This window comes from Styela clava, chromosome 5 (assembly GCF_964204865.1).
Source record: "Styela clava chromosome 5, kaStyClav1.hap1.2, whole genome shotgun sequence".
Classification (NCBI taxonomy): Eukaryota; Metazoa; Chordata; class Ascidiacea; order Stolidobranchia; family Styelidae; genus Styela; species Styela clava.
Window position 1 is genome coordinate 13,699,465 of NC_135254.1, and position 14,766 is coordinate 13,714,230.

Genomic DNA, 14,766 nt, shown 5'->3' on the forward strand with positions numbered 1-14,766 from the left:
ATTGAAAATTGGCACTTCTCTGCGAGCCACAGGTTGCACACCCCTGGCCTAGACCACTGATACCCAAATATGCTCCATTGTAGCCAATCGAAAGAAGCCTAATTTGTATCAACTTATGCTACGTGTTGATAGGAAGTTTTTCAATACCAGAGGCGAACCTACCAAACTTGCGCGTCTAATTCATTCACCTCTTTTTTCCCGCACTTTCTCTGTTCACTCTTTTCAGTAATTACCGACTTTGCTTCGAATATTTAATGGGATTTCTAGTCGTTGTATTGTAGTAGTATTGTGATTGTAGCAAATGTATAAGTTCTCCAATAAAGCAGTGATGTGATAATAAAATTGCACTAAATGTATTGTATTTTCACGGCGTTGTCCTGAAAAGTAGCCCAAAACCTAAGATGAACCAAAGACTTCAATTTCAAAAACGCATATTCGCGAAGACATTGTTTCTTCCACTCGTAGAGACATGGCTACAAAAGATTTTGACGCGCATACTCGGAATCAACTGGTTGAATGTCAAATTGATAGTGGCTACCACGGTTTAAAATGTCTTTATTCACTACAAACTTAGCCGATGTTATTATTCTTCAAGCATATATACAATATGTAATACAATACATATATACAATAAGTAGAATACCGTAAATGAAATGACACAGCGTGATTCATACGATGGCTCTTTTATTGCAGTCTTTGGGAAAAACTTAAAACGTATACGACGTCATATAATAATGACAATATTAATAAGAATAGGAGAGAAAGAATCACGAAACAACAATAATAAGATACAAACGAAAAAGTCAATAATAAAGAAAAAAAGCATAAAATGGGTCAGATTCATTTAATATAGGAAAGTATGATTTCGGGAAATTTATTGTGCGCAATGCAAGAAACATGCTTAAGCCCTGAAGGGGGTGTTTAATTTTGAAACAACTTACGATTAAGAGTTAACTTTTGGGTGGACATATTTTACCAATGTTTCTAAATTTATGAAAATTAATAAAATCATACCTACAGAACCGTGAGATGTTTATCTCAAGGCCAAAATTGAACAAACATGATCGCATGGTAGTTTCAAAAATCAACTTGAAATTATATATATAAGCAAAAGTATAGGCTACAAGAAAGGAATCATGAAATTAAAAAAATGGAATTCTAGCCTAGCAGTACGAATAGAAAGCATAATAATTAGGATAAGTTTGAGAAACAAAGTAAAGGAACAGTAGGATACGGGCGATGCTTGTGAACAACAAAACCATAGCGTGGAAACCAGTTCCAACCGCCATAAACCGGAATATCAGATGAATAAATTATACGTTGTCCACCTCGGTAAAAAAAATTCGCATTCGCAAAGTACATTTTAGATTGATATAAAGCGACATATATTATTAAATAACAGATAAATCCTGTGCCCACCATAAAGATTCCTGGTTCAACTCAGGTAATATAATCATATGTACGTCCGATAATTATTTTTATACCAGTCGTAATCCTTTTAAATAGCTGGTAATATATTTATGTAATACGATTTAGAAATACAACAATAAAATATCAGAATTATTCCGAGTAGTACAAATTAATTTAAGCGGTGCAAAAATCACGATCATGTTTATTTATTTTTTCAAAAAATAAAAATCGAAAAAAAATGATGAGAACAGAAACTATGCGCATGAAATCACATAGGAAAATACGGTTAAGCGAAATTAAACAACGCCCGATAAATTTTCCTATTCCATAGGAAGATATTCGAACAGGCAACCATGAATAGGGAAGAAACCTTCAATGCTAACGATGTTTAACAACTATTTATCTTGAGAGGGTAAATTAATCATGCAATATAAATTGATGCTGAGTATAAAATACTGTCTAGAGAAATTACGGTGCAAACAAGCAGAATGAGGCAAGCTGGCAGATTGTAAGCCAGCTAGAGTACTTATCATTTACAATATTTTCGCCACAAGGTGACGATAATGAGCTGACAATAGATGTTGCTTAAAGCCCAATTTTACCGAAGGGAGAATGAATCTATTTTCAGTCAGTAACGCGGTATAACCTAATCGTATTTAACTATCTTAGTCTTTTAGTTTTGTTTTAGGTTACAGGACTTACATATCGACAATTGGTCATGGATAATCACATACGTGATCGACTAGATATTTCAAGACAATTATGGGTAGTATAGCTGCATCAGACAGACACACACAGTGACAGAAAAACTTATTGCATTTGCAAGTAACAACAAAAAAGGCTTTGAATTATCTAGACTATGTCTGGTGTTGATGGTAATCGCAATTAGAAACGAATTAGGTCTATAATGATTATTGCGTGAGCAAGCATCTCAAAGATGACTTTTAGGTAGTTGACTGGCAACGTGGAACATTATGAAGATAGTTCGTGCCATAGATTTACCAAAATACCTTGAATTTCGGGAAATGAAATCAAAGCGATTATTAGCAGCATAAAAGGACCAGTCGAAGTGGATCTTATGAAATATGGAAATCTTGCTTGACTATACCATGAACGGACTGAGAAAAAGTCGCACGCTGGCTTCAGCGCTGATTTCCAATAACAAATTACACTAGATCTGTGGTTTGGGGTACTTTTATACATCACCACATTGAAATGATATTTTCGTTTAATACCCTTTCGTTGTGAGATGTAGTATTCATTATTTTTGAAGTTTCAAACTTACTGGTTAATTTTTAATATTATGAAGTTATGATTGACGTGAAACAAATTTGTATATTTTAGTTTGTCCATATACGGTATTATATCGCTTTTGTATTTGAAACCTTTCAGTTTAAAGGGATGACGACGATAATCGCCAAGCGCGAGTAATCAACGAAATTGGAATAAATATTTCACTAAATATAGCAGTAACAAAATAATCAGGAACATTAATTTCGCGACATATATAGTTTGCATGCTCAAAAGTATTGTCCAATGGTGTGCACATGGATGAAGCATATCTCTACCAAGTTTTGAGGATTTTACTCTATGGGAACACCACTGTAGTCTAAACGCTAGAAGACGAGCTTCCGGCAGACGACAAACCTTCGATGCGGTATTCCCCGTTTACAAATGACGTTGTAGGCGAACCATTATCCATGGCTTCATAGTTTGTATTGTGTGTTTGGCCACTAGGTCGGCGTTGAAACTGATTCGATGAATTTTGCTGTTGATTTTGAGCCCTGTGGTTTCTCGTTACCGGAACGTCGTATTGTGCTGCATCTCCCTGGCAAAACGAACCTTGTCGCCTGGCACTGCAATCAGAAGATTTACTGTGAAGGCTACTCGACGAATTGGATCTTTCTTTTAATTCGTTTACGGCCCGTAAGAGACGGGCGTTCGATTCTTCCAGAGAATTAATACGCTTTCTTTGCGTTGATACGATAATGTCTTTTTCGTCAATAATTCCCTGCAGTTCCTCGCGCTCTCGTTTTTGCTCTTCTTCAACTTTTGAAATTCTACAAAAAAAAAAGATTTGAAATATTATGCAAAAAATTCAAACAATAGAAGGCCAGCCAGAGCACGGCAAGTCATAAGGCTGCACTAGTACTACAGATAAAACGGCGCATTTGTGACAAAAAAAAACGTTGAAAAATGCGGTTTTACATTTGACAAAAATGGCAGTCTGCTGCTGATATTCCGAAAACAAAAATTTAGAGGGACGATCCAGTTTGTGGCCAATAATTCACATCAGAAACATCACTGTATTGGTCATTTTCAATTACATGCACGGACAAATTTTGACATAATGATGGATGCTGCAGCTATAAAATTAAAAAAAAATTCATTTAGTTTGTTATAGGTGCGCGGGATATCAGTATCGTTAATTTTCGACCTTCTATCTGTACTAACCTCTGTATCAATTCCGAAGTTTTTTCGTCCTTTTCCATCATCTGACGTTGCAATTTCTCTTCCATAATCCGTAATTTTTCATGCAATCTCGCTTCTCTGCGATCGCTTGCTTTCACTTGATCCATGAGAGAATCTTCTCTTTGTTTCATAGATCGATTCGCGTCGTCAGTTTCTGTCAAAAGTTTTCGAAGAGCATCGTTGTCTCCTTTCAGACGACTCAACAAGTCATCATGCTGAAAATATAAATAATGAAATCACAATTTGGATGACAACTGACACATAATATTGCATATCTCAATTACAACCTTATTGGAACAAAGCCCAACATAAACGAATCTAAAAATGAGTAGGCTATATCGAACAAGAATTATTTCAGCCACAATGGTCTTTCTTAGCCAGGGAAGTTTCCAGTCTCTAAAATGGCTTCGTGTACAGAGATCCTTATTTGTGAAAATGATTTGAAATGATTATCCAGCTTTTACACTGAAAATTGACCAAATTCGAAACTTCTCAAAGAACTATTATTGCAATGAATGTGGCTAAACAAAACAATGGATTTATGTATCGCAATTATATACTTAGGAATTACGACCAGAAAAATATTCAGCTTACATCTTTGGTGGAAGATCTCGAAGACTTAGATTGGGAATATCCTGCAGTTTGTGGAACGTTGGGTCCTTGTATACCGGCGTCTTTTGTCACGGAAGCTACACTGCTGAGAATCCACTGAGCAGTTCTTTCTTCTGGTGACAATGGTCCTTCTGGTGTAGTGGGAGGAAATGCGGCAGATTCGGGAGGTGGATGATTCGGAAACTGTCCAGTAGTACGTTGATTGCTACTTCGCCTACCACCCTGTCGTAGAAATAGTTGTTTAAAGTGCTATCATTTCAGCTAACTTATATCAATCAATCAAGAAAAAACAAAAACTTACATAATATCTTTCACCCGCCGAGTTGGTTTTTATCAATGGTTGATGGAATGATTGTTGCCCGCTAGATGACGTTGTGCCACCCGGTCGAGTTTTTCGTGCCATTCGAACGCGAGTCGCACTGGCAGCGTTTAGAGCTATGGCAGTAACCGGCTTCCCAGAGACCAACAAGTCGTCGACTTCGCGTACAGAAGGCAATTCCTCGTTAAGTCCCGGAATTGGTTCTTGATCTAATTGAGTCATATGATTCAAATTCGGAAACTTGTGTGAAACTTTCGCTCGACCGTTTTTGGTGACAACGGCAGATGAAGAACGGGTGACTCGGCTGGATGACCTTGAGGGATCATTCGAGGTCGATGACGATTTTCTGGGATTGGAACCTTCAGCAGCGGCCGTGGAGGTTAAAATCGCTTTCGAAGGCGATGTGTTTTGTTTCTGAAGGCCTGTGCGATGTCTGGCACTCAAAACGGGTATACACGTGGAAGTGGCTGTCACTTTACCGTCTGTATTCTCGTTTTTTGAACCTGCAAAGAGAATTTTATAAGTTTCATAAAAAAATTGTCGGATAACTGTCGGACAGGTGGGGATTCTTCATTAATGCAAGATAATTAAAACCCCAATGGAATCGCCCAGTAACAGTCGGGTGGACGACGACATGGCATCGAAGTTTGGTGTAGCAACGTTTTCATATATCTTTACAATTGGTATCCTTAACCTGGCAGGTTATGGTATTTAGTGGGGAAGAGTCAAATCCCTAGGCCGAAAGGATTTCGTGCAAAATTATATAATTACCTTGACTTTTTCCTTGATGACTGTTGCCGTGGCGAGAAGGTCTATGCTTTGGTTTCGGCAAACGACTCATGTCGTTTTGGTCGATGTGATTGCTTACACTTCCGCTGTTCGCTGTACTTCCGGTTGTTGTTGATGACGGTCTTGAAGACAATGTATCGTTGCTATGGAAACTGTCATTCGCACTTTCCGGTTCGCTGCTTCCGTGATCAAGATTGTCAGCATCTCGAATCGCTTTCAAGGGGTTTGCAGAGTCAGATTTGCTGATTAGATATTGTTCTTGTTGCGTTTTTGTTCCAGAGGATTGTGGCAACGATACAGAGGCGTATGGAACTTTGTTTAAATAGCTCACCGTCTCTGAGGCAAAAACAGTCTCGATCTGGGAGTTTGATCGCAAAGAGGCGACCGGTATCGGGTTCGGACTACGACGTCTCGTTTCCGAACTTGTGGATGTTTGAAGTACTTGCAGGGGATTTGCGAATGACAGTGGTTGAGTTTGTTGGCCTGAAAATACAAGATGACGAATTATAGATCGCAAATTATAGCACGAGTTTCTATAAATTAAAACTATACTGCAGTCAAAATAATATTGGCGGTATTAAAGAAACTTCAGTGAGTATTTCATTCTATCAATATTCCTAAAGAAAGGCGACTGTAAATTTGATAGATTAATGAAGCAAGGCCGCTTAAAGTAAGGCAATCTGTTAAGAATTATTCAAGTTGTTGAAGATGATAGCCATAAATTGAGACAGTTTAGGTTGCAATGAAGATATCTCGCAACACTAGTATGGCATAATATGAAATTGTTGAAATGTTATAATAATTGCGGAAAATTTATTTTTATCAAAAATTAACTGGGGGCCCATAGGGGGACGAAGTTTTTGCTAAAATGCAAAGATGTTATGATGAATAGCGAAATTCAAATTATTTTGTATTTTAATATTTCAGTTCATCTGGGATAAAAATTTCACTCACCCTTATAAGTTGAAACGTTGCGTTTATTTGAGTTGACAGTGGTGGTTGTGTGCGTAGTCGTGTTCGAAAAGTTGTGAGAAGTCTGTGGAGTGTGTACGCCGTTAACGTAACCCGAATTCATTCCTTTTTGAGGGAAAGAAAACTTATCAGATGGCTGTTGATCCAACGAAGAGAGAGCTGCCGGAGAACTAAGCCCTCTCTGTAAGTAGGCAGGGTTACTAAACGACAGTGGCGGCTTGGTGGAACGAGATGCGCAACGCGGGGCTTGGTAGGATGCTTGCTGCTGTGCGTTTGCATTGATTGTCTGAAACTCAACGTTTTCCATCGAGGCTAACGATGGACGATGACTGTTGTTACTATTGTTGAAGCTTCCATTAGCCTGTGAAAAATTGTTAAATACATTAATTCAAACGATGTTGTTTGAAACAGTATCATTGAAATGTAAATATTGTCGAGTGTCGTCTTGAACGACAGCAATAATCGTGAACAACCAGTAGAATGGATACATAGTCATAATCAGTAAGACTTTTTAGAGTCTATCCAGTTCACCATTTCGAAGGAACGATTTACGGCTTACAATTAAAGAAAAAAAAATTTCGAATACATAATAAAAGTAATAAACTCTTTCCAAACTGTATGTAAGATTACTGCATTCCTTGGAAGCATAAATGATTGTGTCACCCATCCCAGTATAATGCAAATATCTAGCAGAAAAGTTAATCTTAATTACTAATCAAATCCATAGTAAACTATATTTTGTATATTGATATCACAAATAAAGACACTCACCGGAATGGATGTTTGACTACCATTGTCTGATAGATTAGTAGTTGTAGTAAGAGTAGGATATCCATCCATATCTAACAAAGATGAAACATCTTGTGGTATTATGTTACGTCGTCCAGTATTAGGCGTACTAGTCGAATCAGGAGGCATCAATATGTTATCATTAGCACTGAAATAGATTTGTAAGTAATATTTAAATAACTGAGACTAACAGTAAATGATAGACAATGGCGGAGGTTCATTTTTCTTGAAAACAAATAAGGTATGTAAGAATAGCGATAAAGTCAAATTAGACGTCTCATTTCAAAAACAAATATGATAAAAAATGGGCAATTTTTAATCAAAACCGAAATTTTTATTATTTCGAAGTACAAGAAATTTTTTGCATTTGCTTCAAATTTTTTAAAAATGTTATTAAGATTTATGATATACAAATATATCAGTCCTTACTTTGATAGCTGAGCATCTTCGGATATTTTATCTAAGGCAGATAATTGCGATGTACTTTTTGATACAACACGATGCTGATAAATATGAGATCCATTCTGTGGTGAAGGTGGTGGATGATTGATGAGATCTGTTATTTTTCCTAAAACTTTTGGTAAATTTCCAAGATCATTGACAATGTTCTAAAAAAATTTAGAGAATTATGATAAGATGAATTATATATAAATGGTTCCAAAATTATAACTCAAGAAAAAATCAACCAAATGACATTTTTATTGAAAAAAAAAAAATGAGACGAATGTAACAATACCTAGTTTTAACCTATGCTCATTCAAAATCGAGTAAGTCCTGTTCATAAACCATACAATTCTTCTCACCTGATCCATTTCAGGCAAGGTCTCTGTGAAAAAAGCGTGAAGTTTCGCCAATTCTCTTCCAAGGTCAATAAAACCCTCAAATCCATTCAAAGACGAAGTTTTACTTGCGTCTGTGACGTCGTCCAAAAACCCGCCCATTTGATCCCATTGTTCTCGTACGAATCCATTCATGAACTTCATGTATTCTTCTTTGTCGCCAAATCTAGAAAATAAGGAATGTTTTTGAATGTTCTCATCATCAGAGTAAAACACAATACACTCAATAGGGCACATGTTGCTATTCAGAGATCTATAATCCTTAAATTTTTTATTAAAAAAAAAACATGTTTTTCAAATTATTCACACCTATAAAAGAAATGCAAGATTGCTACAAGATCAATATATTAATGATTCCAATACATAAGACGCTTGAAATAAATTTCTGGCTAACAAAATTCAGAATTTTAAACCGATTTTTAGATTTATCGAAAAATAAGATGCTTTCCTCCTACATAAACACACAAAAAAATTACCGTGAACGATTGGCTAGGTTCTGAATGACTTTTGCCACTAGTGTCAATGTTCTTGCCGCATTAGGACGAGGCAGCTCATTAGCAAGAGCAAAAAGTGAAGGATTTAATATGGCTGGACACAGCAGTCGTAAGAACAATGATGCTGTTATTAATTTTGATGCGATACGTGGTCGATTCATTGTTTCACATTTTGCTCTCCATGTACTGAATACTTCTCTCAATTCGTTGGGAAATATTCTGTTAAAAAATAGTAAACATAACAGTATAGATAATGTTAGTTTTCACAATTTAGTTGTTGTTGCAGCATAAGCTAAACGAGATGATATCCTTTTTACGCAATGTAATTTACCAAGCCATAAAAGCACTCTGCTAAGTATTCCCATGCCAGACATGGACTGGTGATTAGAAAGAGAGTCTGCAGTTTGCCATATGATTAAGCCATCTCATTGTTATTCCTCTCCCTGGGATTAATATGAAAATTCTCATTTTAGTGTGAGAGAAAACAAAATTAAGACTCACTTGATTGAATTCATAATCTTGCACATAGCGATCTCACAACACATCTGTAAATTTTTCTGATTGTGTTCAAGTATAGCATTAGCAGGCAATCGATTTCCATCTACTTCACAGTCTTCATCACTTTCATACAAGGCAGTTACAAAATCACCTAAAATGTGGAAAAGTATAAACTAGACTGCCAAGTGTCAATGCATAACAAATTCACAAAGACTGAACGCATGACATACAGTGATGACTGATGACATTTCCATACATCATGATGCTACCGGCTTTGTTGGTTAATATTGTATTAGTACGACTATAGAAAGAAAGAGGGACAAATGAATTACATAATATCAATTGTGCAAGCATTCAGATAATTTAGTTAATTAAACTAATTCCGAGCATCTGAACTGATTAAGTATTTAGAAATTGTATGTCCTGAAGTGATAACATGTGCTTTGCATATGACTATATAGAGCATGGAAACTAGGAAAAATATATATTAGAATTATCATCGAACTTTTCTAAGCAACATACCTAAAGCTTCATGCAAGTATCCCATTCCCACTAGACGAAGAAAATGTTCAACAGACTTAGTGGCGATTGTATTTTCACGAAATATTAAACTTTCTTCTTCAATATTTCTCACATCGTTCATAACTACTTCTGTCATGTATTCCTGTTAATTATAAAAAAGTTTCAATATAAAACAGAATATTTACAGAATATTTTGTGGTTTTTAATATCATACTCTGGCTTGGGAACACTTGCAGCAAACTAAGCTTTATCATTCCGTTGAGCAAATATTCAGAAAAATAAAACAAATCAGAAAAGTCATACAATCTGTTTGTAAGTAACTAATCATCATGTTTTATGTGTGTATATTGCAGGCCCAATCATCCTTTTCCAGACTTTTCACATCATGAATATTTTAACTAGGGAGAAAGTAGCGTATCACACAATTTCATTAAACACATTTTTGGTAATTGTTTCAATATTGCCAATAAGTTATATTGTGCATCATCGAAATGCATAATCTTGTATTTGTGAGTGTTTGGAAAACAATTTTCATCCTTTATAATAAACACCGTTTTTCAGTAAAGTAGTTAGATCAAAGGCTTTTCTCTTATCTAAAAGATATCCACAAGACTAGGTTGAACAAACAAAATATTTACCTTTATGGTTCCAGTTGCATGCATTATGCTGACTAAACTCTTCGACAATTCATCTTTCTTTGAAACAGATAGGTTCCCACGCATGGTTTTACATAGCGTCATATAATCTTTAGAAATAAGTTCTGCAAACTCTTTATATTGCTCCATAGGTAGCACAGATACCGATTGGAATCTTGCTTTTATGCGAATTGCCATTGTTTCACCTGATTTGTTTTTATTGTTTCCGCTTGGCGTTGATAATGTATACCTATAAAGGTGAATTAGTCATTAGAATAACAAGGTTAGAATGAATGAAAATGAGTTTCCCTCACGCAGGGATGACTAAAAACGAATAATCCACAATTCTGAATACATTCTAATACAATTTTTCAAATATGTTATATGAAATACATTCTGTGAAGAATAGGAGGCAATGCATATTTCATTTTTTGGAATTTGAAGAAAATCCGGTTTCAGACATAAAATAAAGGCTTTATGGTCATACTGTGAAACTTCAATTTCACAAAAAGATAATTATTATGAAAATCGAGAATTTCAAATATCGAATATGATTATTTTTGAACAGATTCGAATTTCGAACATTCGATTCGCTTTGAACATCCCTAGACATACACAACAATAAACAGTCACCAGAATAGCTATAAAGGGGAATAAAAAATACAATTCTCTTGTATGTCATTTGAAAATATCTGGTGTCGTGTCATTACAATGACAAGGCATTTGTCTGAGTCAGATTGAAATTCTTCCAGACAAAATTACTGTATCAAAAATAGGAAATGGGATGCAACATCTGCCAAAACGTGACAAGCGAAATTAAGGCTCTAGGTCAAATGTATTCCAAAACAAAATCAATCAAGTCAATACAATTAGTGTGGCCTCAAGGACTTTATTGTGAAATAATACAAAGTTCTAAACAACAAGTTATAGGTACAATTTTTAAAAGTTTAAAATGCCATCTTATCCCACAATTATTGTATACATGATTACCCAAAGGCTAATGGTCATATGACATTCAAAATGGAAAAATATTGGGATTTAATGTAGGCTGAGAGGTGCTACTAGACCCTACAGTCAAATTATAATTCAGAATGTATCTATTTTACTGTATAATAGATGGATTTATAGAGAATAAATAGGCAAATATAATGTGTAAAGGGGTGTACAAGCTAAGTTCAATTAACAGATAAGTTATGATGTATAAGCTTATAACTTTTGAAGCAGTGAAAACTGAACAGAGCAATAATATATCAAGATAACCTCACTATAAGTACTTACCATTTTTCTATAGTTTGTCTGTTTGAAAGCATTTGAACTGAAATATTGACAAGACCAACATAATCTTTGTCCTTTTTCTTCTTTTTATCAGAATCTTTGTACAAATGAACTGTGATGTCTTCTATATCAGGAATTGAAGTAAAATCAAAATGTTCTCCCCAGAATGTTGTGCTGTTGAATAAAAAAATAAGATAAGCTTTGTTCGGAATACTTAAAAAGTGTCATAGTAACACATACCTCAATGGAAGTCAAAGAATTTAAAATAAACCATAATTTGGCCATGAAAAAATAATAGTTTCTATATTCAAATCCCCAAAACACAACATTCTTAAAATAAGGAAATGATTTTTTTTCATTGGTCTAATCAAATTGTACACTCAGCCATGGCAAGCAAAAAATATCAATGGATGATGAAGCAAACCCCAAGAGGTAGATATCATTTAACTTGATTGCAGGTCTCCTAAATCCTGGAAATCAACTAGCCCACAACTTCATCCATAATACAAACATTTTTCCACCCTCTGCCCTTGGAAGAAGCTGTTAATTTACAGAGATTAAAATCATTTCACCAACTATTTAGATTAAAAAATTGTTCATACTTGTCATCTTTTAACTTTGAAGTAGTCCTTGCGTAAAGTTGTCTGTCGAGACAAATTTCACAAAAATATTTTTTCTTGATGGGAATTCCTTTTGCTTCTTGCACCCACAAACTGAGCTGATGTTCTGTTCTTCTTATGTTATCCTAAAAATATTGTTTCTGGTTAAAATCGAATGTTTTATCAGGCGGAGCTTGAAATAATTAATGAAATTTCCCCACCCCCTATTTTGTCATTAAGTGTGACTAATAAATATCATATTCTTAAATAAGTGTCTCAAATCACACAAAATACTGTGGGATGAAATATCCATAATACTGCACGTACTCCTATTAAAATCATTGCAAAAGAGTTGCCAAAAAAACCTAAAAATAATTTAGTAACGCAAAGTATCTATGTGCAAAATGATTCATAATATGACACACCCAATATGATACAATGATGTCATCGTATGAGCAGAATAAACCTCGTAAATATGCAAATTGTAAAAATATTCGCAAAGCATATTAAAAGTTAAGAAACTACAAAAATAGACAGTGTCAATTGAGTATCATTACAATACTTGTAGAAGCCATATTCTAGCATATCATGTGTAGGAAATTTTATTCAACACCACCTGACTACGTAATCGACTGAATGATCAGTGAGTGGTTCATGGTACTTACCAGATGTGGGTTTAATGTTCTTTTAATTTTTTCGATCCATGCCTCACGTTCTCCAGCAGATTTGCAACAAAAACATCGACTTCCATTCACAGTGATCACCTGTGTTAAATAAACGATTTTAATTCTCTCGCCTTGAAAAATTTATTGTGAATTATAATGTTTGAAACCACATTTTCATTTTTCCTAAATCATGAAAGTACATTCAAAATTATAGTTGACTATGTGACACATTCCTTTATCAGATACTATTTTCCATTGTGAATATTTTCAGTAGTTATCTAAGTTTGCCATGCATGTTTAATAATTAGGGCATGATATACCTACCCATCGGATAAACATAGAATTTAGAAATTTCAAGTAGGCCGTGTTGAACTATAAAAATTTTGTTTCTCTTTTTAAACTATAGTATAGTTTTCTACATAACAGTAGTGGTTTCTATTATAAAGGTATAGAACACCTCAAAAATGGCCTATTAAAGAATATGATAAGAAAGGTACCTACCTCAAAACAGTGTTCTTTTCCAAGTATGCTGTGATGTAGTGGTCTAACAATAGCATCTTCTTCCCCTGTTAAATCTAACATATCTGGTGTTTCAATAGTAGGTGCAAAGAAAGTTGTACCAATGTCAGATTCTGGTTGTTTTCCACCCTGACCTACAAGTGATCTGAACAAAGAGTACTTTCATTAAAATTATGCTCATTTATACTAGTCTATGACAAAGACGTTTTGGTTTGTGGAATATTTTCAAAATCATGGTCACAAAAATTAAACCAGATAATAATAGTGCTACAATGTTGCATTATGAAGTATAGCTTAGCAATTAAACTATACCAAATCAAAATGAAAGATCAAAAGTTTCTTTGAATACATGATTATTATTGATAAACTATGTTTAGGCAAATGTAAAATAGTTAATGTTTTTAATTAAATCATAACAGTGGTAATAAACACAATTAAAGAAGCTATTGAGAATTGAGGTGAAATAACAATTAATTTTGTGATCTATTACCCAGACAGTTATTTTATCATAAAAATTTAATTTGTCTCCCTGATTAAAAAAGGGAAATTAATTAGAAAATATTATTTTAAAATGTACATTGCTAATAAATGAATTATGTTACAATAGCGATTTATTTGCATTAATTCAATTCAGGTCAGATTATATCTCCACAATAATTATTTCTTGTCATGAATTGCCATTTTTAAAAAACTAAATAATATTACAACATAAAAAAACCCTCAGCATTAGATTTTAAAACAAAATCAAAAGTATTTGTTCCGAGGCAATTGTCAGAAAAACTAGTTAGTACGTGACAGGTATTATGTAAATCAGATTGGTGGATTCCAATTTTAATTTCCTTGTAGGTATGCATGTAATGTCATCAACGTGTCTTTTGGAAATCACGCCAACATTGGAATAATTACATCATTAGTAACTCATGTACAACATAATAAACAATTAAGAAAAAATTCTATTTTTAAGTTATTTAAATTAAAATTTAACTAGTGTGACTAGTTTGATGATCGCCTGGGCATATTTGAAAAGGGGTGGATTCCAGGGGAATGGTTAGCCAAACTTAACTAATCAGGTGGCAAAAAGTGTGCATTAAGAAAGTCAGCTACGAATATTTTTATTTTTAACAAAACCATAAAATATACCAATAGCTTTATAAAACCCAAACCCAAGCAGCGAGGCCTGGGCAAATAGGCATTGCAAGTTACTAAACCTTTTGAAAACAGGTTATCCTAGACTCGTACTAATGAACATTACTCTTACTCAAAATATATCAAATAAAAACACTAATCATTTCTATAATGATACTTTCACAATAATCACTTTGTCAATAACAATATTGATTCCACAAATGACCAAAAA

General features: G+C 34.3%; 1 protein-coding gene across 10 annotated transcripts in view; it reads right to left on the reverse strand.

Annotated features, from left to right (window-relative positions):
- Positions 1-538: 538 nt before the first annotated feature.
- LOC120344922 (uncharacterized) overlaps positions 539-14,766 on the reverse strand; it is a 78,018-nt gene continuing 63,790 nt past the window's right edge. For all 10 annotated transcript variants that reach the window (XM_039414252.2, XM_078112936.1, XM_039414250.2 and 7 more), the window contains 17 exons: positions 13,392-13,554; positions 12,891-12,989; positions 12,229-12,371; positions 11,630-11,800; positions 10,355-10,601; positions 9,717-9,858; positions 9,198-9,345; positions 8,679-8,915; positions 8,167-8,368; positions 7,793-7,971; positions 7,346-7,511; positions 6,557-6,935; positions 5,585-6,085; positions 4,796-5,316; positions 4,477-4,716; positions 3,865-4,097; positions 539-3,470 (listed from right to left, as the gene is read on the reverse strand). In XM_039414252.2, the coding sequence (XP_039270186.2) occupies positions 3,020-3,470; positions 3,865-4,097; positions 4,477-4,716; positions 4,796-5,316; positions 5,585-6,085; positions 6,557-6,935; positions 7,346-7,511; positions 7,793-7,971; positions 8,167-8,368; positions 8,679-8,915; positions 9,198-9,345; positions 9,717-9,858; positions 10,355-10,601; positions 11,630-11,800; positions 12,229-12,371; positions 12,891-12,989; positions 13,392-13,554 (4,222 nt within the window). In that variant the 3' untranslated portion in view covers positions 539-3,019. The remainder of the gene's footprint in view (positions 3,471-3,864; positions 4,098-4,476; positions 4,717-4,795; positions 5,317-5,584; positions 6,086-6,556; positions 6,936-7,345; positions 7,512-7,792; positions 7,972-8,166; positions 8,369-8,678; positions 8,916-9,197; positions 9,346-9,716; positions 9,859-10,354; positions 10,602-11,629; positions 11,801-12,228; positions 12,372-12,890; positions 12,990-13,391; positions 13,555-14,766) is intronic.